The sequence below is a fragment of the Pongo abelii genome, chromosome 13 (assembly GCF_028885655.2).
Source record: "Pongo abelii isolate AG06213 chromosome 13, NHGRI_mPonAbe1-v2.0_pri, whole genome shotgun sequence".
Taxonomy (NCBI): Eukaryota; Metazoa; Chordata; class Mammalia; order Primates; family Hominidae; genus Pongo; species Pongo abelii.
This window is the reverse complement of record NC_071998.2, coordinates 127417348-127440003: the sequence shown is the minus strand read 5'-3', so window position 1 is coordinate 127440003 and position 22656 is coordinate 127417348. Positions and strand designations below refer to the sequence as shown.

At 59.4% G+C, this 22656-nt stretch overlaps 1 protein-coding gene across 2 annotated transcripts in view; it reads left to right on the top strand.

Moving 5' to 3' along the window:
* Positions 1-22656, top strand: part of NACC2 (NACC family member 2) — a 94387-nt gene that overhangs the window by 33388 nt on the left and 38343 nt on the right. The window contains exons 1-2 of one of the 2 annotated variants that reach the window (XM_054520909.2): positions 10246-10632; positions 11775-12716. In XM_054520909.2, the coding sequence (XP_054376884.1) occupies positions 11834-12716 (883 nt within the window). In that variant the 5' untranslated portion in view covers positions 10246-10632; positions 11775-11833. Of the gene's footprint in view, positions 1-10245; positions 10633-11774; positions 12717-22656 lie in introns of those variants that run through there. The other variant, XM_054520908.2, reaches the window with a different exon arrangement.

Genomic DNA, 22656 nt, shown 5'->3' with positions numbered 1-22656 from the left:
TCTTTGCTTGTTTCCTGGACAAAAGTTGACACGTATACCTGTAACTTGCCAGGGTCTGGGTAGATGGCAGGTCAAAGGTGCGTCCTCCTAGGTAAGCGAGTGACTGCTGGGTGGTCCCTTGGCGTTGGGGGAAAGGATTTGCAGTCATCGTGTTGCTTAGTTGCTAATTTCTTGCTAACTTTTCTTTCTTTCTTTTCTCTCTTTCCTTTCCTGTCCTGTCCTGTCCCGTCTCGCTCTGTTGCCCAGGCTGGAGTACAGGGACAATGGTGCAATCTCGGCTCATTGCAACCTCCACCTCCCCATTTCAAGCGATTCTCCTGCCTCAGCCTCCTGAGTAGCTGGGATTACAGCTGCACACCACCACGCCCAGTTAATTTTTGTGGTTTTAGTAGGGATGGGATTTTGCCATGCTGGCCAGGCTAGTCTCGAACTCCTGACCTCAGGTGATCCGCCCACCTTGGCCTCCCGAAGTGCTGGGATTACAGGCGTGAGCCACCGCACCCAGCCACCAACTTTTCTTAATGGCCTGCTCTGTACCTGGGCTTGCTTTTCTCTGCTTCATGTGCTTGTCCCCGCCTACCCACCTGGCTTCTCGCTGGTTCCTGAGCCTGTTAGACCTCTGATCTGCCTCTTTCTGACCAGGAGGGTGTTGCCACCTGGCCATGTGAGGGCTGAGGCTGGGGGCTGGGGTAGACCTGCTGGGTCCAGGTGTGAGCTGCACAGGGTCTTAGCCCCCGAACGTGAACACGCATCCTCTTGGGTATGATCAGCATGGCCCATCCATCCACCTTCCCCGACCCCAGCTGCCTTTTCTCTGCCTCCAGCCCCTTCCTGTGGCCAAATGCCATGGACCCCCTCAATGGTCAGGGTTCCTGGGTGAGGGGGCGGCCTGGGAGCTGGGCCTGGTGACCTCCAGCATCTGGGCCTGGAGGGAGGGGACCCCTCTATCTGAGGGCTGTGCCTCTGTGTGGTGAGTGCCCGGGAAATGGAGCTGCCGCCATGGGCAGTGCCTGCTGTGGGTCCCAATGGCTGCAGGCCGGGGCAACCTGGGTTTGGTGACCACTCCAGCTGGGGCATCAGGAGTCCTGGCCTGTCCCTCCCAACCAGGCAGTGGGAGACACCGGTAGCCGGCACAATCTCAGCTCACAATGGGGGCTATGCAGACCCTGATGGGGTTTAGGGGCGTTCGAGGGGAGGAGGCAGAAGAGGAGCCCCTTACCTGGCATTGTTCCTCCTCCCCTAGCCGCTGAGGGGGCGTCCGTCCGTTCCAGTATGTGATAGAACCAGTGGGCCCTTGTCTCCACCCTGTGATGGTGCACAACAAACTGTGGCCTCAGGCCAGGGCATCCTGGGGTGACATCCTCCCCTCCCCCTTTCACCTTCCCCCGGGCCAACCCCCGACCCCTGTACCCAGTCTCTCAGGGACTGGCTGTGTTGGGGGCTTCCTGGATGCAGAGGAGAAGGCCCTAGTCGGCTGGCAGATCCCTGGATAGCCATGTCTGGCGGGAGGGATGAGCAGGGGAGGTCTGAAGCCTGGAGACTGGCAGGCTGGTGGGGACGTGCCCAGGGCTCTGAGGGTCCCCCTGATGGCTCCGTGCTCACCGGCTATGTTTCCCACGCTCTTCACCTGGGAGTGTCCTGCCGCCCCAGCTGGCACCTTTGAGACCCGATGGGGCTAAGCGTGCGGTACTGGGGTGCGGGCTTGGCCAGGGAGGATCAAGCAGGGCCTTCTCGGGCCAGGGACTGGACCAGATGAGTCAAGGCAGAGTGGCATCCCCCACCCGGCCCCAGTGTGGAGCTGACCCTCAGGGAGGGGGGAGAGGGATGGGGCCTGGGTCTGGCCCTGTCTTCTGGAAAGAAGCACCTGCTGCCACAGCTTCACAATTGCCATTCCTGAGCCGTAGAAGTTGGGTGTTTGTATTTATGGTCTTTATTTTTCATATCGGTAATTACCCCGGCTTAAAGGCAGCCCAGCCGGCTCCAGGGCCTCCCCGTGATCCCAGAGCCAAGTGCAGGCCTCCCCACTTTCCGCCTTTTTTCCCTCTTTTACACAAGATTCTTCGGTGTTGCAAAAGAGCTTTGGGGAGATTTGGGTTTTGTGGTTAAGATTCTCACACTGGAGCACGAGGACAATTATGTGCAGCTTTTATTTGGCCCCCAGGATTCTTACTACATTATCCGTATTTCCTTTAATTTGTGGGATTTCTAGTAAATGGGCTTAAAAATAGGTCTGGGCATAGCGCCAGGGCAGATGCGGGCAGCCGGCATCTCTGCATCCCTGTCTCATGGCAGAGTGGGGTCACCCTGCATCCCTCGGCCCTGTGCCTCCTGCGGGTCCCCCGAGGTGGCTCCCTGTGCGCCCTGAGGAGGGGACAGGGTGCGGCCCCTCTATTCTGGTCAGGACATCAGGGTGGGTCTTGGCTGCAGTTGAGTCAGGGTGGAGGGGTTGGGGTCCTTTTGACGGGGAGGTAGGGACTCTCCAGGGGACTCTGACGGAGGCCAGGCCGAGTGGAGGGCTGGGGAAGCCGGGTGACATACTCATGGCCCGCACAGACACACACACAGGCCCAACAGTCCCCATGTAGCCCCCGGCCCTGCCCAAGGCAGACTGTCCCATCCTTGTCATGGTAGAGAGGACCGAGGCCAGCCGTATGGAGGGTGTCCCTGCAGCCGGCTGGAAGTCCCGGCCCTGTGGCCTGCTCAGGTTCCTTGCTAGGCCTGCTGACCTGGACGCGTTGCTGGAGGAGGGACTTGCCTTTCGTTTAACGTCTAGCCGACTTCAGCAACCCCCCGGCTCCCTGAGTGGACCACACACCCAAGGAGGCGGCCTGGGTGGGGTTTCCCAGCCAGGGTTCAGGTCACTCCCCTTGGGCTGCCGCTGTCCACTTTCTCAGGAGCGCCAGGTCTGGGCTCTGGGGCCTCTCGCGCAGCCCCCATGCCGGCTTCTCTCTGGAGGTGCTGACCTGGCATGTCCTAGGGCCCTGCTCCGGATGGGCTGGTGCATCTGGACACCAAGCGTGGCTGTGCCCCTTGCTTAGCTCTGTGGGCCCCTGTGCGTGTGGCTCTGGCCTGCGCACCTTTGGCCTTAGCCCTGAGGGTGTCGCTAGTCCCGGGGAATGACTCTGCTCCTAGGCTCACTAGGTGGCAGTTTTGCCCCCAGATGTCCCAGCTGAAGCTTCATTTCCAGGGACCCTGTGATTGTTTCTGTGCTGCTTACAGGGGTTGGAGCTGTCTCAGGCTCTGATGTGGGTTCCAGATCACACTTCTCCCCTGCCCCTGATCCAGCACCTTCCCTCTACAGCCCCACACTGCCTCTCCCTGCAGACAGGAGGGCGGGGCCCAGGGGCCAGAGTCACACCTCCCACACCTGGGCCTCTGCTGCCCATCCAGGGGCAGCGCTATCTGCTGGGGTGGGGTGGTGGTCAGGTGGTGCCCCAGCCCCTGCTTCCCCTCCATGGCTTGGGCTCTGCCAAGGACTTTTGTCCAATCCCATGCCCCAGCGTGAGGCATTGCCCGAAGTGTGCAGGTGGGGACTATTCCGAATCTCTGGTGCTGTGTGAGTTGAATCTTTTCCTTTTTTCAACTTTTATTTTAGATTCAGAGATACGTGTACAGGTTTGTCACCTGGGTGCATGGCGCGATGCTGAGGCGGGTTGCAGTTGAGCTCGTCACTTAGGTGGTGAGCATGGTACCCGGTGGGTTGGTTTTCAGCCTTTGCCCTCTTCCCTCCCTCATCCTGTTGTCCCTAGAGTCTGTCATTCCCATGTTTATGTCCAGTGTATCCAACGTCCCATCTTTCTGAAGAGCTGAGAAAGCCCAGGTCCCAGACAGGAATGTCCAGGGGGTAAAATATGGATGGCCAGAGCACTGGGGAGCCTCTGGAGCTCCTCCCAAGCAGGTGCCTGCTGCTTCCGCCGGACACCCCTGAGGATGGGATCCTGGGTCCCCGGCTGGGAAGGGCGTGGGCCAGGCACTGGGAGCCATGGGGACCGGGCAGGACGGGGTGGGGTAGGGTTGGAGGTGGCCATGAGGTGCTGCGGGTGTCTGCCCTGTAGTTCGCCCTTTGGGGCAAAGGCAGGGCGAGGTTGGTGACCCCAAGGACATAGCCTGGGTTCCCTGCTGCCCAACTCCAGGCGGAGGTGGCGCCAGCACCCCCTTGCCAGGGCCCAGAGGCGTGTGGCTCCAGGCGTCATTGGGCCCCCCCGCCCCCAGCGGCTGATGTAGTGTTTCTGTGTCGCTCTGATTTACATGAGAGTTTTAAGCATAATTAGAAATGCAGGGGAGCTTTGTGTCTTACCTCGCCTCGACTATTTATGGCATGATATGCAGATGAGGAGAGCTATGAATATTAACCATGAGAGTGTGCCACGAAGTCGCCGTCTCTAATGGGCTGGGTGACCAGCGGCGGGGCCCAGCACGCTCCAGACCGCCTCCCATTGCCCACCTCTGACCGCCGGTGCCTGGGATCCAACCGCTTCCACAAACCCCGGCCCTAGTGGTGATGATCGGGCCACAGCTGCTCCAGGCCATCAAGAGAGAGGGTGAGCGAGCAAGGAGGGTGCTTCCCCTCCCGGCCGCTCCGCCTGGGCAGCCCCAATCTCAGCTTCCACCCGGCAGAGCCGGTGCAGGGGAGACCCTGCTGCAGCCCCGGGGGAGGAGGGGGCCCTGCGCTGGAGCTGGCGCTGGCTTTTTAAGTTATTAAACTATGCCCGAGGGAGACGCTCTTCAAGCTTACGTTATTTAAATTACAAATATGGGTGAGGGAGATTGTCGGCTCTTTTCAAAACACAGCTTAATTCTTTGGAAACCTTCTAGAATGTTTTGTGGTGTGAGGGGGCATCCACAGTGTGTGGACCCAGTGGGTCTGCTGGCTGGGGCGGGGCCATGGGGCGGGTCTGGGGCTCAACAGGAGCCACCCCAGCCCCAGCTGTCCCTCCCCACCCTTCGAGTCATTCTCTTCCTCTGAGCCATCCCTGTTGCCGGTCTGTGCCGTGTTTGTCCCCCAAGTCCTTACCCATAAGAAAGTCAGAATATTCTGCAAGTAAAGGTTAGAGATGAACGTGTTGGTGGCCAGGGGCCGTGCCTCAGGTGAGCCGTGGCTGCTTGGATCATTCCCCATAAGCGCAGGGCTCGGCTCAGTCACACAGGTCCCTGGACCAGACCCCCAGCAGAGCCAACGCCATGGGCACCCCACAAGGCCCTATCAGACGCAGAGCCTGCTGTTGCCATGGATGGAGCGTCCTCCCAGCCCTCCCTTGAGGGTACTGGCTGCTGGAGGCCCACCCTGGGGGTGGGGGCTGGGGACTGTGCTGTCCAGAGGTCCCCTGCCGTGTCCCTGGCTTCATCCCCTCTGTCTGTGGGCCTGCCCACGGGTGGCCGAGAGAAAGGGCTGATACACGGAATTGTGGATTTGCAGGTCCTGGAGTACTTCCCTTCTCCATCTGGGAAGAAAGCTTCCAGGCAGATGTTCCTTAGTGCAGTTACCGCCGACTCTCACGGCTGATGCTGGCCCTGGCTTGTGGTCTGGGGTAGAAGCCGCCTAGGGACCTGGCTGAATGGAGAGAGCCCGGCCTGGGCCCAGCCCTGCACGGCTCTCCTCCACCTCCCAGGCTGGGGTGACAGTGACAGTCCGAGGGGGCCCGTCAGCCCGGAGACCCCCCATACCTCTGTGACCCTGAAGCTGGGGGCCTTTGTACCCCCTTCCTGGGTAGAACTCTCTTCTCTGCCACAGAGTCCTTGGGGCCCTGGCAGGTCAGGGTCGTAGCTACCCATGGTCTGTTGGGCAGGGCCAGGCATCCCCTCTGGCTCTTGTGACTTGATGACCAGAGACCACCCAGGAAGGATGATGGCTAGGGGCCTGGCCCAGCTGCCTCCTGACTGTGAAGTCTCAGTTTCCTCATCTGTATGTCCAGTAGCGGGGAGGTGAGCACACGGCACACGCCATCCTGGCTTGTGTGGGGGCCTCGGGGTTGGGGGGAGTTCCTGGCCGCCGAGGGCCCTGGCCCGGAGCTCCTGCATCTCATTTGCGTGGAGCTGGTGGTTGCATTAGCAGCCAGGCCTCCGGGCAGCCTAGCTCTGCTTTCTGGCGTTTTAAAAGTTTAATGCAAACCTGAGGGCTAAGCTGGTGCCACGCCCAGCTCCCTGGGGCCCTGGCACATCCGGAGCTGGGCAGCCTCTACCCCCCAGGGTTAACCTCCGGGCCCCCTGCCGCCCCCTTGTCCTCCCTAGGGCCCCACTTCTGGAGGTATAGGGTCAAAGCAAATCCTCCTGGAGCCTGCACTGTATGGGAAAGGGAAGGCATTGCTCGGAGGCGGGCAAGGTCCTGTGGGAAGCAGCCCTCAGGCCGTGTTCCTAACGCCCCTTGTGCTCCTGCTGACTCCAGAGCAGCTGGCACAGCAGGCCCGCCCCATCCCCACACCTTCTCACGCTCCAGGAGCGCCTTCGATTGACCTTTTAGATGTCCTCACTTAACTAACTGCCAAGCAGTCTCCACCGGGGGCCGGGGCTTGGGGTAGAGGGACTCTCCCCTCCGCAGAATGTTTCCTGTGCTCCGCCTCTCTGCTTCCTCTACCACGTGTTTAATGGCTGTGCATTTGCTGAGGTCCAGAACCTCTTATTAGATTGGTCAAATTAAATCCTGCAAGATAATTTAATTTAATTTAATTTTTCTCACCTCCCTTCCCCTTGCTGGTGGTGATCCTGCAGAAATTCAGCGCTGCATTCCTCTGGTTTGCTGTGCTGGGCTTAGGAAGTGCTTTACAATCTAGGGGTGGAGGGGACAGGGTTTCTGGGGACCCTGGGCGAGGCCCTCAGACCATGGAGCTGCCTGGCTGAGCCCCAGGAAAGGGGGTCCTCTTGTTGGGCTGCCCGACTGGTCCCTGTCCCAGTCCTCTGGCCTGGGGGATGTCTTCAGGGGTCTTGTACCTGCCAGAGCCTCTGCTCCTGGGTACTCGATGCCAGGACCCTGGTGCTCTGGCCTGGCACCAACCTTGTAACCTGTGTCCTTGTGTGAATCCTGCCGGGATGACACTCAGGCAGGGGGGTTGTTCTGGAGACGCTGCCCCAACCCCTGTGTGGGCGTCCGGCTGCAGTTCCAGTGAGCCCCCGTCCTCCCCGTGGGCTCCTCTCACCCACCAGCAGGTTGCTGGGTATGGGACTCATCATGGTCGGCAACCCCCAACCCCAGAGCAGGGCAGGCCTGGATCTCAGCCTTCCTCAAGTGAGGCTCTGCAGAGAAGAGACCCCCACCTCCGACACCGCAGCCACCTGTATTTTCTTATTTCTGAGGGTGGCTTGTGGGCTCAGAGAAACCCAGCCGCCTCTGTGTGTCTGTGTGGGGTGGGGCACCGAAGGCTGGCACAGCTGCAGGGACTGGACTCGGGCCTTGGGTCATCTGCAGAGGTTCTCCAAAGTTGGTTCCGTTCTGAAGGGCATTTTGAGAGGAAGGGTCGTTGGTGCCCACAACCCTGAGGATGGCTGGGGTAAACAAAGTTGGCGACCTCTGATTTTTTGCCTGGCTCTGCAGAACTTTCCATAATTGAATGAATGTTGAATCTCACCGAGGAGGGGAAACAATAGGAGGTGTTGCTTGGGAAGCAAAGTGGTGGGGAAACTGAGTCATTGGAGAATGTGCAGGGGAGGGTGGGGATGCCCTGATGTCTGAGAACCAGGCTTGGCCCCTGCCCTCCTCAGCGGACAGCCCTGCTCACGTCCCTGGGCCCACCTGGGCCCTCGGCCCCCTCCTCTCTGGCTGCAGCAGGAGGGTCAGCCCCCGCGTGTCTGCTTTCCTGGCCCTGGGGGCATGAGCCAAGCCTTTATTTTATTCTTTTCTCCTAAAGTTCAGCTTTGTTCTTGAGCCTTCCAAGAAAGCAACCTAAAACCAGCTCCTGTCCGGCTCTCTGCAGGCTGGGGCGTGGGGCTGCAGCCTCACTGGTACAGGTGGCCTGAGGACAAGCCAGCAAAAGCTCCAGTTGTCCTCGATCCCCAGGGACCATATGGCCCCATCACCTTCAAAGGGAATAATGGTCCCTTCTCTGGGAGAGCTGGTCTGTCCCCCAGCCCTGGGGCTCCAGCTCCTGAGGTGCGGACGCAGGCCGAACTGGGCTGGGCGCTAAGACGCCCACCTGGATGCCCAGCTGAGAGCTGCTCTCCTGCCCAGGTCACAGCAGGTTGCAGGCATCACCGGCTTTCTGTGTGTGAGGCTTCAGCTGCGGGCTTCACAAACATTGTTCCATTCACCCCCAGGAACCATCTGAGGGTAAATTATAACCCCAGTTCACAGCTCAGCGTCTGAGGCTGCGGTGTTCTTACAGGAAGTGGCTGGTGCCCACGGGACCTAGGATTTCAGCCTTGCCAGCAGGCCAGGACCCTCTCGCTGCTGGAAGGGACAGGCTGAGAGCCTACATTGTCCCTTGCTCTCTCTGTCAGCCCTGGCTGCTGGCCTGCCCAGCCCAGGCACTTGGGACCCCCAGGAAACGGTGCACTGTGCTGGCCTCTGCCTGTCCCCTCTTTTGGTACAAAAGCCCCTGTATGACAGACATCCCTACCCCCCTGTCCTTGTGGTGAAGTTGCCCACAACAGAAGCCATGGGCTCTCTGGGAAGCTCCTGGTGGTGGGCGCAGTGGGTCTGTGAAGGGAGCTGTTTAGGGGCCCCTGCCCTCTGTGCTGTGTCGCACAGGCCCCTCTCTTGTACCCCCCTGCCCAGGCTGTGTCCAGCATTCAGCCCTTGCCGAGCTTATGAGGGCACTTGGCAGACTTCCTGGAGGAGGCAGAAACTAAGTGGGGACCTGAGGGTGGAGGGTGTGGCGGGGAGGGTGACAGCTGGGCCCTGTGTCTCCTGGCCCGGTGGAGCCCAGCTTATCAGCATGGCCAAGTGGGGACGTTTCTCTAAACGCCCCCATCCCAGTCTCCCCGAGTTGTCACCAGCCCCTTGTAGGAGGCAGAAAACACTAGGCACGAAGCCACCTCCACGGGCCTTTGCCGGCAGCTTCCCCGCACCTGGATCTCTTCCCGTCTCCATTCAGTGGCTTTTTGTCTGGTCTGGAGAAGCTGAGCCCATGGTGTGTGACTAGGGAGGAGCCAGATGGCCCTCTCTCTGGTCTCCGGATGCCTCAGAGGGGCGCCGGGAGTGAGAGGCAGGGCGGTGTCGCCTTGCCTCCCACCAGGCCTGTTCGGGCCTCCGCATCCTGCTGCCAGGGTTACCCCGAGGGTGGTGGAGGCAGCTAGCCAGGCAGGAGGGGGCTCACCTCAAGGCCTTGAGCCTGGACCCTGCCCCTTCTTTTGGGTGGAATGTGCTCTTCCTGGGGGTCACAGCCGGTGGCAGGGAAAGTGAGGCTGGGCAGTCCAGCGGTCAGCCTCAGGGCCCCACGCAGAGACGGTGGTATGAGCCCAGGATGAAGTACACATTCTCTGGAGGGGTCCCGGGGCCACCACAAGTCCTGCACAGCAGCCTCTTCCCAGGATAAGGCTCAATAACGGCCAGACACTGCAGACCCCTTGGGCAGGAGGTGCAGCTGATGTCAGCTGAGAAATGGGTCCGCCAGGAGCCTGTGTGGCCGCAGCCGGGAGTGTGCGGGAGGAGCGGGGCGGCCGCCTTGCCGTCTGCTGGGACCTCTCAGGCGGGGCTGCCCCTTCCGGCTCCTGGTTGCCCGGCCACAAAGTCGCTCTTTTCTTAAAGTGCCAGGAGGGCGCTGGGAGTGGGATGGGGAGGGGTGCTGGGGCTGGACTCCCGGGCCTGCCGCCTGGGCAGAGGACACAGCTCTAAGGCCCCCAGGACCTGAGGTGCCGCCTCGCCCACCCGCTGCCTGCCGTTTCTGCGCCTCTCTTCACCCCCTGCTGTACCTCTCCTCCCCGTCCCTGGCTCCCCTAGCTGTCCTGACCCCCTCACCCCCTCCCCCGGCGCCTCTGCCCATTCCCCACCCTCGCTGGAGGAGTTCAGCTCTGCCAGCTCTGCAGACTGTTTGGAATAGTTTAAATGCTTTGACACTGGGGCTGTCCTGGAAGGCCGGGAGGCAGTTTACTGGGTAATTCATATGCAAAACTGCACCATAAATTTCCAGGCTGTCTCAGTTGCCGTGGCACCGGGAAGCATTTCTCCACTACTGTACAGTATTTCTGCCATCTTTGTTTGCATTGCAGTGAGTCATCAAAAGTCTGTCTCGTACCAGCACCCGGGGCCGCGCATTCCTCTGGCACCAACACTCCACTGTTTTTAAAGCCGGGGCTGGGAGCTGGCATTTACTTCGGCTCCCAAATCAAAGGCGGCTATTCATTCCCGAGCCGCCGGAACGTTCGTCTGCATCCGGCCCCTTCATTGAGATGCGGTGCGCTGCCCGGGAGGGCCGGCCTGGGTGCAGCTGAGCTGCGGCCGCGAGCCCAGCGCCCAGGCGCTCTGCCCTCCTCCTCCTCCTCCTCCACCATCTCCTCCTCCTCCTCCTCCTCCTCCACCTCCTCCTCCTCCTCCTCCTCCTCCTCCTCCTCCTCCTCCTCGCCGGCTCCCTGCGCCCTCCCCGCCCCAGGGCTCCCGCTCCGTTTGCTGCATTCGCGGAGCAGCTGGGCAGGCGGGCTGCGTGCGGGGAGCCTGTCCTGCCAGGCGGAGCGGGCAGTGCCGGCCGGCGGCCGCAGCGGCGGAAGGTAGGTCTTCCCGACCGGCCGGCAACTTCTCCGCAGCGGGGGCACTGCGGGCCGCCCCCGGCGCGCGTCCACCTGCCCAGCTCCCGGCGCGGTGGCTCCGCCCTCCTCCCGCCACCCGGCGCCTCTGCGGCCGCCCGCACTTTCCTCCCGCGGGACACAGCGGCCTTTGTGCGGCCCTGCGGAGTTGGGCTGGCGCCTTCTGGGCCGCCCCCGCCCCCTCCGGAGTCCGCACCAGATAAACAGCGGCGCCCTCCCCAGCTCCCAGCCCCCGGGTCCGGGCAGCCCAGCGAGGGCTGGGACCCCTGTAGTCACCTGGGTTGGGGCCGGGCCGTCGGGATTGGCCCGCGTGGGGGAGCGAGGCGAGCCGGGTGGGGGGCGTCCGCGAGTGGGGCTGCGACAGGCTTCCCAACTCCTGCTCTGGCGGCGGCTCGGGAACCTGGGTCTGGTCCGTGCCGGGAGAACGGAGCGGGCGCGCCCAGGGGGGTCTCTCTGCGCGAGGGAGGAGTGGACGCGGCTTCAGCAGACTTCCCGGCACCCCCAGCCATTCCTTACCTGCCCGGGAGGCTCAGGGGGACTAGGGGACGCTGGCCCGCCTTCCCCGCAGGGGCCGTCTGCGAGGCTGCTCAGAGGGAAGAGAGGGAAAGCAAACCGCAAACTGCACCGCTCCAGAGACCCCCCCCTCCCTCCCTCCTTCCCCACTGCTCCAGCGCGGCCCCTCCCGGGAGCTCCTGTGCGGGCTGGAACTTTTTTGAGGGGAGGAGAGTGGCTGCAGACTTGCCCAGAGGCTCCCCCGGCGCCCCCCACCTCCTGTCCCGGGGCAGGTTCAGGCCTGCGCTCCTCCTCGCCTGCTGGGACCGAGTCGCTAAGAGCAGCGCCCTGGGAGTGGTGTGGGCGCACTCCTGCCCGGCAGCACCCCGGGGATCTGCAGCAGTGCTGGCCGGGCCCTCTTGCCCGTCTGCCAGGGGGTCTGGGAGACCCCGTGTCCCCTCTCTGGAGTGTCCCAGCCAGGAGGGGTGGGGGACGGTGCGTGGGGAAGGCTTGCTCTTTGTAAGCCCCCGGCGGGGGAGGAGGGGGTGGAATGGCCCCTTGAGCGGGGAGCCTTTGACCTGGAGGAACTGACCACGTGCCTCCTGCCCCCACAGATGAGCCCCGCTAGGGCCGCCCCGCGCTGAGAGCCCAGCCCCGCCGCTGCCCGCCCGCCATGTCTCAGATGCTGCACATCGAGATCCCCAACTTCGGGAACACAGTGCTGGGCTGCCTGAACGAGCAGCGCCTGCTGGGCCTCTACTGCGATGTGTCCATCGTGGTCAAGGGCCAGGCCTTCAAGGCCCACCGGGCGGTGCTGGCCGCCAGCAGCCTCTACTTCCGCGACCTGTTCAGCGGCAACAGCAAGAGCGCCTTCGAGCTGCCCGGCTCCGTGCCGCCGGCCTGCTTCCAGCAGATCCTGTCCTTCTGCTACACGGGCAGGCTCACCATGACGGCCAGCGAGCAGCTCGTGGTCATGTACACGGCCGGCTTCCTGCAGATCCAGCACATCGTGGAGCGCGGCACCGACCTCATGTTCAAGGTGAGCTCGCCCCACTGCGACTCGCAGACCGCTGTGATCGAGGACGCCGGCTCCGAGCCCCAGAGCCCCTGCAACCAGCTGCAGCCGGCCGCCGCCGCCGCCCCCTACGTCGTGTCCCCCTCGGTGCCCATCCCGCTGCTGACCCGAGTAAAGCACGAAGCCACGGAGTTGCCGCCGGCCGGCCCAGGCCTGGCCCCCAAGCGCCCGCTGGAGACGGGGCCCCGGGACGGCGTGGCGGTGGCCGCAGGAGCTGCGGTGGCGGCGGGCACAGCCCCTCTCAAACTGCCCCGTGTCTCCTACTACGGGGTGCCCAGCCTGGCCACCCTCATCCCCGGCATCCAGCAGATGCCCTACCCCCAGGGGGAGCGGACCAGTCCGGGCGCCAGCAGCCTGCCCACCACCGACAGCCCCACCTCGTACCACAACGAGGAGGACGAGGAGGACGACGAGGCCTACGACACCATGGTGGAGGAGCAGTACGGCCAGATGTACATCAAGGCCTCCGGCAGCTATGCAGGTAACCCGGCGGGGTGGAGCCCCACACCACCTAGCTGGGAAGCGGGGCATGCCTGGGACCCGGGCAGCTCAGGAGGCCACTGGGCCGGAGGCCTGCGGGGCCACAGGGGAGCCCCCCACCAAGCCTGGAGGAGGTGGCAGAGAGAGTTCACCACGGGGTTCAGACTTGGTCCTGGATGAGACAAGAACTCCTGGGAGACTGCCAGCCCGTAGGAAGGGTCTTGTCTCCACTGGATAGATGAGGAAACGTAGGCGTCCCGTGGCCCAGGGACCTGCCCAAGGGTTCACGTTCCCCATCTGTGAATTGGACCTGCCCAAGGGTTCACATTCCCCATCTGTGAAGGGCCTGGCGCCACACGGTGTACGAGAGGACCCGCCTACTTCCCCTTTAACCTCAGTCTGCGCTTCACCCTGCGAGGTCCAGAGATTCCCCTGAACCCAGCCCCTTTGCCACCACCTCTCCAGGCCCCGCACCAGGGATGGGCCAGGAAGTGCCCAGTGTGCTGAGCCGAGTGAGCAGTCGCTCCCCCTCCTCTCCATTCCTTTCTTTCAAGGAGGGCTGCTCCCTGTCCTGGGCCCCGCAAACCCAGGTTGCCCTAATTGGAGATTCCTGGTTACAGCCTCTGGAGACTGTTCAGGCTTTGCTGGGCAGAGTCCCACAGTTGGTGCCCAGGATTGGGTGTCCCCACAGCCTGACTGTGTGTCTGGGCTGGCCACCCGGCTGGTCTGCATGCAGGGCCTGTGTGCAGTGGCCTGGGCCTGGGCGCGGGCGCAGAGTACCAGCCACGGGCAGGTGGTGGACCCTGAGGGGCAGCGTGGGGACTCTCTCCACCCCACCACGCATATCCGTGTGCCCTAATGGGACGCCCCCCTGCCCTTCCCCTCCTGCAGTGCTGGTTGGGAGCAGAGGGGGCCAGGACCACCCACCAGCTTGGACTCCTAGGCCAGCTGGGTCCCTGTGCAGCATCTGCCACCACAGCCGGGACAGCAGGGTAACCACTGCTTTGGCCAACCTGGCTCCCTCTCCGCCTGCAGGAGAAGCTACTGCCTTGCCAGCAGGTGCTCTGGGCTCCGTGGTGTCTTCCTGAGAACTCTGCACTTTGTTTAAATGTATATTGCTCTGTTTGCATGAATCCTACAGAATGCCAGCTCACAGGCCACCTCGATCTGGGCTTCACAGCTTTTGTTTTCTTTTAGTGGTAGGGGGTAGGGCTTGATTTTTCCTGAGACCAGGAGCTTTGCTAGCTACCGAATTGGCCCTTCCCGAGGGCAGAGCACACCGGGCTCCGGCTCACCACAGAGGCCATACAGGGTGTCAGTGCTTGTGTACCCGGCTGGCTGAGGCCTCCGGGGAATCTGCCCCATGTGTGCTTTCCCTCTGCCCCTGCTGACAGCCGCCCCGGGGAAGGCAGGGGACCAGCCAGAGGCTGCTGGGGAAGGCTCCCAAGGCCCACCCAGGGCCCCTGTTGGGAAGGAGCTCTGTCCATGGGCTCCAGTCCCAGGGCAGAACCCCAGACAGGCGGGGCACTCCTACAGTCCCTAAGGACTTCCCCCAATGATGGCAGCCAGACAGTGCCCTGCCGACAGTGGCAGCCAGACAGTGCCCTGCCAACGGGTTGCCGACGGGTCAGGGAGCTGCACCATGGAGATGGAAACAGACCCATCGTATCCAAACATCTTTCCAGGGTCCTCCCTGCACAGCCCCCTGCTGTTCCAGTGTGACCTTGGGCCTCGGTGTGTTTGGGGTGATGGGAGCCAGGGCTGGGTGTCGGGTTTGCTGGGAGCACGGTGAAGCCTCGTGACTTGTCCCATGCTTCTGCCCCTGGGTGCTGGGTCGGCCTTAAGCCCTCACATCACCTGGACTTCGTGAGTTAGAAGCCCTCACGCCCACCTGCCTTGACAGGTTTTCGGGCAGCTGGCAGGACAGCAGCCAGGAAGCAGCTCTGTGGAGTCCCGGATGTGTGTTGGGTGGGGACGGGAGGTGGCTGCTCTGGCGGGTCCTTCCCTCCAACTCCCCCGTACTCAGACCACATGAGGTACAGTCCCGTTGGGGCTGAGGGGCAGGGACGCCCTCAAGGCCATGTTCCTGCAGGGCCTTGTCCAGGCCGCAGGTGCTGTGAGGCAGTCTCTGCCTTTGCACGGGTGTCGCTGACGCCAGCATGGTGGAAAGTGGGTGGCTGGGAGGCCAGGCCTGCTCCCGCCCACCTACCATACAGTTTGGCTCTGGATGCCACAGTCTGGGTTTCTTGTCATGGTTTTTCTGTTCGGCAAGCCCATAAGTGGGGCAGAGAAAGGGGGTGTGTAATTTCTTGGTTAAAATCTAGGTTACTGGCTGTGACGTTGCTGGCGTCGCTGGGTGTGCTGGGTTGGCGGTGCCATGGGGGGAGCAGGTAGAGGGAGGGGCCGTCCCCTGACCTGGAGCTGCCCCTGGGTGCTAGCTCTCTGTGCCCACCATGTCCCGGGCTTGTCCGGGGAACGTCCTCACACCCACGCAGGAGGCTGGCTGCTGCCCTCGCCAGGCCGTGCAGGAGTGGAGCCGGGCAGCTGTCCCTGGGCTGGTAGGACTAGCGTATTCTAAGGTCCCTGCAGGCTGAGCTCCTCTTCTCTGGCCTCAGTCTCCCTACCTGTTGAGTGAGAGGTGGGCCTGAGCGATTGCTGAGGGTCCCGGAGCTGCACCTTGGCGTGTGGTAATGCGTGTGCCTGTTCCACCCTCTCTCGCGTTAAGAACCGTGGACAGCTTGTTCTGTAGGGCTGTTCTCCTGTTTTTGAAATGAGTCAAAATATCACAGATAAAGTTAATTGCCTTTCGTCCCCGGCACAGCCCCCGCCCCGTGGTCTGTGTGGCCTCATGGCAAGGGTCTCCACGTGGTGTCTGTCTCGTGCCTCTCCTCCCTCCTTCCAGGTCCTGCGTCACCACCCGTCAGAAGGAGCCGCCACGTTTGATTTATCCAGTGCCTTATCAAAGAACATTTAGGCTGTTTTCAGTTTGTTGCAGTCAGGAGCGAAGCTGCTGAGAAGGCGCCATGCATGGGTGTGTGAGGTTAATGGGGCCGAGTTCAGGTCCCCCACCCCCAGCAAGGCAGGTCCCGTCTCAGTCCCCATCCGGTGGATGCTGGCTCGGGACGCTCAATGCTTCCCACCCACCAGCCCTCATCTCTGCAGCACTCACTTCAGGGCGCCCTCCTGGGCCTTAAGCCATCACCTCTGTGGCGGGCAGGGACCTTCCTCCTGGCCTTGTGGCCGGCAGCCATGGGAGACCCCGGAGCAAGATGAGCTGGGGGTGGGGTGCACCCAGGGGTGAAAGAAGAACATCGTATCCACCGGAAGGGAAACGCCCAGTGCAGTTCCCCTCCGGCTGATGGGGAAACCTCCCGGAGAGTGAGGTGCAGGCATCCCTGCCTGGCGTTGTCAGGGGCCTTGCATCTGAGCTAGAGATTGTGAAATGCCTGCCTCCACCTCCCCTGCACCCCCGTCCCTACCCGCCCCCCCCCACGGGGATGAGTCAGGGGCCAGCCCCTCCAGAGAGCAGGAGGTGGGCCGGGCAGAGGGAGCCTGCGCCTTGGGATTTGGTGGTGCTGTGGCCTGAGCGGCAGCTCCTTTCCCCTTCGGGCCCCCTTCCTCGCGTACCCGCCTTCATTCCCCCAGGGTGCGACTGCATTCCTGCTGGGTCTCAGGGCTCGGGGGCATCTGAATGTCCATCAGGGACACCGGGAGCCGGGGCTTCCCTGGCAAGGCAGCCGGCTGGGTGGGCAGCGCCAGCTGGGGCTGGGCTTGGGGTTGGGGCTCCCCATCTGTGCTCAGGGGTCTGTTCCCGTGGTCTCCTTGGCACATCTGGATCCACAGGTCCCTGCAGCAGCCGAGATAGGCATGGATGCTGCTTTTACCCCAGGGCAGATGACAGCACGGGGCCCTGATGGTTATTTCATCATAGTGGGGGTGCCCTCCAAGCTGAGGACGGGCATCTGTGGCATGGCAGACCGCTGAGGTCGAGGGACAGGGAAATGGAGCTCGCAGAGGGCATAGCGAGGGAAGGGGTAGTGCCCTGCTGGGGTTTCTCTCCTGTCCTCTGAAGGGGAGGGGGCTGTCCGGACCTGTGCCCTCACCCCCTCCTGTGCCTGACGGGGCTCTCCCGGCCGTCCCTTTCACACCCTCAGCAGTGGCTTCGGGCGGGCAGATGTTTAATTGCAGCTGGCAGATGTCACTCTGTGTGGCTGGTGGAGACAAAGCCACGCCTGGGTATTGACACTAGCTTGACACCAGCCGCACACTTCCACGGTAACCCTTTCCCAGCAGGGGACAGCTCTGGCCACAGGGCCTGTGGGCCCGTGACGATAACCCTTTCCCGGCAGGGGACGGCTCTGGCCACGGGGCCTGTGGGCCCGTGACGGTAACCCTTTCCCGGCAGGGGACGGCTCTGGCCACGGGGCCTGTGGGCCCGTGACGGTAACCCTTTCCCGGCAGGGGACGGCTCTGGCCACGGGGCCTGTGGGCCCGTGACGGTAACCCTTTCCAGGGAGGGGACAGCTCTGGTTGCAGGGCCCTTGGGCCTGTGAGCGGGCAGCCCTGTGCATGTCCGCTTCCCCTTCCCTTCTGGCTTCCCCTACCCCCACCTCTCTGGGGTCCACCCAGTGTCCCCTGTGTGCCTGTCTGCAGGGCATGGGGTCAGGCACCCGTCCCTAAGCTTGGTACCCCCTTCCATGGGGCGGTCTGAACTCAGGCAAAACAGGCAAAGTTGGAACTGCTCAGGGTCCAGGAGACCCTCCCATCCAGCCTCAGACCAGCTGCCCACATCCTGGACCCTGGACAGATGCTACTGGGTGCGGGTCTTGGCACACAGCAGCACATCTGTCCTGGCTCTGCCCATCAGGAGAGGCCTGCTCCAGGCCCCGCCCTTTTCAGGGTGACCTGCAAGGTCAGCACTAGCCGTGTCCATCCCTTGGCTGAACACCCAGGCTTGAGTGGGTTGCTCCCGGCCCTGGGCCACAGAACCCAAGTGGCCGGGGCTGCTGGCTAGGGTGGTCTCCGTTGCAGCCGCTCACCCCCCACCATTGCCCATCTGGAAGGTACACCTGCCTGGTCAGGGTGCAGGGCTATATGTCCGAGGCCGCTCCCACCAGCAGCTCAAAACTCAAGACTGTTGTTTGGGGTTCCCAGAGAGAAGCGAGAAGAGGGGCTGGACTTGGGGTTGCTACGTATGCAAATCGCACCGTCCTCCCGGCTCTGCTGCCTTGTGGCCTGGGAAGGGGGCGTCCGCACTGTTAGAGCCCCCCCACCACCACCCAGGGAGCAGAGGGTGCCTTCATCTCTGGCCTCGATAGGGCGGGGCCCAAGAGGAAGCCCCAAGCACAGATGGGCAGACTGGGGAGTGCCGTTGGCTGCAGGGGTGGGGGGTGAAGGGTTCCTTCTGCTTTGAAGGGCCAACATCCCTGCAACTCAGGCCTTCTGAGGAGCTGAGACCAAAGTTGTGTGCTACTATGCCCAGCTAATTTTCTAATTATTTATAGAGACAGGGTCTCGCTATATTGTCCAGGTGATCTCAAATTCCTGGGCTCAAGAAATCCTCCCGCCTCAACCTCCCAAAATGCTGAGATTACAGGTGGGAGCCACTGCACTGGACCGTCTGTCTGCTTTCGTCAGCATCCTGTACATGTGGTTCATCTGTGGTGGGGCCCGTCTGGGCCATTGTTCTCTCCTTCCCGCCTTTTTTGCTTGTTAAAGTATTTGTATTGGCCGGGCGTGGTGGCTTACCCCTGTAATCCCAGCACTTTGGGAGGCTGAGGTGGGTGGATCTCTTCAGGTCAGGAGTTTGAGACCAGCCTGGCCAACGTGGCGAAACCCCATCTCTACTGAAAATACAGAAATTAGCCAGGTGTGGTGATGCACGCCTGTAGTCCCAGCTACTCTGGAGGCTGAGGCAGGAGAATCACTTGAACCAGGAGGCAGAGGCTGCAGTGAGCTGAGATTGCGCCACTGCACTCCAGCCTGGTGACAGAGTGAGACCCTGTCCCTCCCAAAAAAACAAAAACCAAAAGTATTTGTATCCTTTATAAAGTGTGCCGTCAGTGAGTTCACTGTACGATCAAGTGCAATGTTGCAATCAAGATACAGAACAGTTCCCTCCTGTAGAATGTTACCCTGGGGTTCTTTGCACAGAGTCGTCCACCCCACCCTGGCCCCACGGGACCACCACCCTGCTGCCTCCTGCTGCCCTTTTGCTTCTCATAGGATCCCCGTGCGTGAGACCGTGCAGCGGTAGGTCCTGTATATTTCCATGTGTCATGGTTTCTGTTCGTCGTGCGGTTGAACGCATGAGGCCAAGGGGCTGCATGAGGCTGCGCCGCCACCAGCAGCCTGTGAGAGCAGCAGGCGCCCCACGGCCTTACAGCAGCCGGGGTTCCCTGTCAGCCTTGACGTTTCAGCCCTTCCTAGTGGGTGGAATATCAGTGACATCCCATTGTAGTTTCAATTTGCATTTCCCTGATGGTGGATAGTGCTGAGCATGTTTCACAGGTTGAATAAGCCACACTTTATAACTTTTAGTGTGACGTATTTCTTCAGATCTTTTGTCCATTTTTAAAAAATTGGATTTTAAGAGTTTCCTATATAATTTGCAAGTAAGTTCACATATGTGTATTGCGGGCACTCTCTCCTAGTCTGACCTGCCTTTTCATTATTGTAATGGTGACTCTCGAAGACCAGAAGTTTTAAATTTTGATGAAGATCAATTTATTAATGTTGTATTTTATGGCTAGTGCTTTTTGTAGCCTGTTCAAGAAATCCTTATCTACCTAAAATTCTGTGTCCTGTGTGTGTGTCTGTGTGTGTGTCTGTGTGTGAATTCCTGCCCATCCAGGATGGGATAACACTGTGTCTGTGTGTGTGTGTGTCTGTGTGTCTCTGTGTCTGTGTGTGTCTTGTGTGTGTGTCTCTGTGTGTGTATGTCTCTGTGTTTGTGTGTTTGTGTGCGTGTCAATGTGTCTGTGAGTCTGTGTCTGTGTGTGTGTCTCTGTGTTTTCTTGCGAAAGTCCTAACAGTTTTTGCTCTGATGTTCTAGTGGATGGTTCATGTTGGGCTCATTTTTGCAGAAGGGGTCAGGTAGTGGGAAGGTTCATTTCCTTCCCCTGTGGACGTCCAGTCATCGCAGCACCGGGTCTCCGCTGAATTCCCTTCACACCTTTGACAAGAATCAGTCAAATACGTACGTGCAGGCCTATTTCTGGATTCTGTTCAGTTCCATTGATCTGTGTGTCTATGCTTATGCCAAGTATCCCCCTATCAGAATTACTATAGCTTTAAGTCTTGAAGTCAGGTGGTGTAGGTCTTCAACTTCATTTTCTTATTGAAAATTGTTTTGGGCCGGACACGGTGGCTCACACCTGTAATACCAGCACTTTGGGAGGCCGAGGTGGGTGGATCACCTGAGGTCAGGAGTTCAAGACCAGCCTGGCCAACATGGTGAAACCCCATTTCTACTAAAAATACAAAAATTAGCCGGTGTGGTGGCGTGCGCCTGTAGTCCCAGCTGCTGAGGAGGCTGAGGCAAGAGAATCCCTTGAACCCAGGAGGCGGAGGCTACAGTGAGCCGAGATCGTGCACTCCAGCCTGGGTGACAGAGTGAGACTCTGTCTCAAAAAAAAAAAAAAAAAAAAAAAAAGAAATTGCTTTGAAGGATTATCGTAGTCCTTTGCTGTTTGCTGATCTCTAACTAAAAGATTACTAAAATGTTGATTGATGTTGCATTGAATCTGTAAATCAGTTTAAGAAGAACTGACCTCTTAACAATGTTGAGGCTTCTAATCCATGAAGAAAGTACCTCTCTCAATTTCTTGCCACTGTAATTTCCCCCAGCTTTTAGTATATGGATGTCATTCATATATGTAATAGCTTTATTGAGACGTAATTCACATGCCATACTGTTCATCCGTTTAAAGTAATAATCCAGTGGTTTTTTTGTGTATTCAGAGCTGTGTGGCCATCACTATTATCAGTTTTGGAATATTTCTGTCATTCCCCAAAGAAACCCCGTGCCGTTTGCCAGACATTTCTATTTCCCCATATCCCTTCGGCCCTAGACAAGCACTAGTCTACTTGCTATGTAGATTCCTATTCTGGGCACTTCGGTTCAATGCAATCATATGATATACTGTGACTGGCTTTTTTCTTTTGGCATCAGGAATCACCCATGTTGAAGAATATGTCAATACTTAATTTTTTTTATTTCTTTTTTTTTTTTTTTTTTCTCAGATCATGTCTCACTTTGTTACCCAGGCTGGAGTACAGTGGTGCGATCTCAGCTCACTGCAGCCTCCGCCTCCTGGGTTCAAGCAGTTTCTGCCTCAGCCTCCTGAGTAGCTGGGATTACAGGTACCTGCCACCATGGCAGCTGATTTTTTGTATTTTTAGTAGAGACAAGGTTTCACCACATTGGCCAGCCTGGTCTCGAACTCCTGACCTCAGGTGATCTGCCTGTCTTGGCCTTCCAAAGTGCTGGGATTACAGGCATGAGCCACTGTGCCCAGCTGAGAATGCTTGCTTGCTTCCTTCCTTTCCTTCCTTCCTTTGCTTCCTTCCTTTCCTTCTTTCCTTTGCTTCCTTCCTTTCCTTCTTTCCTTTCCTTTGCTTCCTTCCTTTCCTTCTTTCCTTTCCTTTGCTTCCTTCCTTTCCTTCCTTCCTTTCTTTCCTTCTTTCCTTTCCTTCCTTCCTTTCTTTCCTTACTTTTTTTTCTTTCTTTCCAGGGTCTCACTCTCACTCTGTTGCCTGGGCTGGAGCACAATGGCACAATCTCTACTCATTGCAGCCTCTGCCTCCCAGGCTCAAGAAGTCCTCTAGCCTCAGCCCCCAGAGTAGCTGGAACTACAGGCGTGCACACCACACCCGGCTAATTTTTTTGTGTTTTTGTAGAGACAGGGTTTCACCATGTTGCCCAAGCTGGTCTTGAACTCCTGGGCTTAAGCCATCTACCTGCCTTGGCTTCCCAAAGTGTTGGGATTACAGGGGTGAGCCACTGCACCCGGCCATTTTTCTTGTGAAGTCAAATTCCATTGTGTGGATAACGCCACATTTTATTTATCAGTTCAGTAGTGGATGGACTTTTGGAATGTTTCCGCTTGTTGGCTATTTTGAATAATGTGGCTGTGAGCATTTATGTACAAGTTTTACAGACATGTGTTTTGCATGTTTGCCTACATACCTAGGAGTAGAATTGCTGATGTTATATATTTTTTGCATGTATTTCTCCGTTCTCCTATTTTGTGTTAATTTGGTGTGTTTGTGAATTATATTGTTTATAATTTCATTTTCCAATTGTTTATTTTCAGTACATAGGAATAAAGTTTTGTTTGTTTGTTTGTTTGTTTTTGAGACGGAGTCTCACTCTGTCGCTCAGGCTGGAGTGCAGTGGCGCGATCTCGGCTCACTGCAATCTCCGCCTCCCGGGTTCACACCATTCTCCTGCCTCAGCCTCCCGAGTAGCTGGGAGTACAGGTGCCTGCCACCACACCCAGCTAATTTTTTGTATTTTTAGTAGAGACGAGGTTTCACTGTGTTAGCCAGGATGTTCTCAATCTCCTGACCTTGTAATCCACCCGCCTCAGCCTCCCAAAGTGCTGGGATTACAGGCGTGAGCCACTGCGCCCAGCCAGAATAAAGTTGATTTTTTTGTAAGTCAACCTTGTATTCTACAACCTTGCTACCTTTAGTGATTAGTTCTAATAGCTTTCCGTAAATTCCTTGGCATTTCCTACATAGGCCATCATCCTGTTTGTGAATAAAGACAGTTTTACTGCAGTTTGCACACCTTGTATTTCTGGATCTCCATTCCAGATTGAGTGGAAGTGGTGAGAGCAAACTTCTCATTGCCATGCTCTCTCTCGGGGGGAACATTCAGCCTTTCTTTGTTACGTGTGATGTCACCTGTAGGTTTTGCATGGCTGCATTTGACC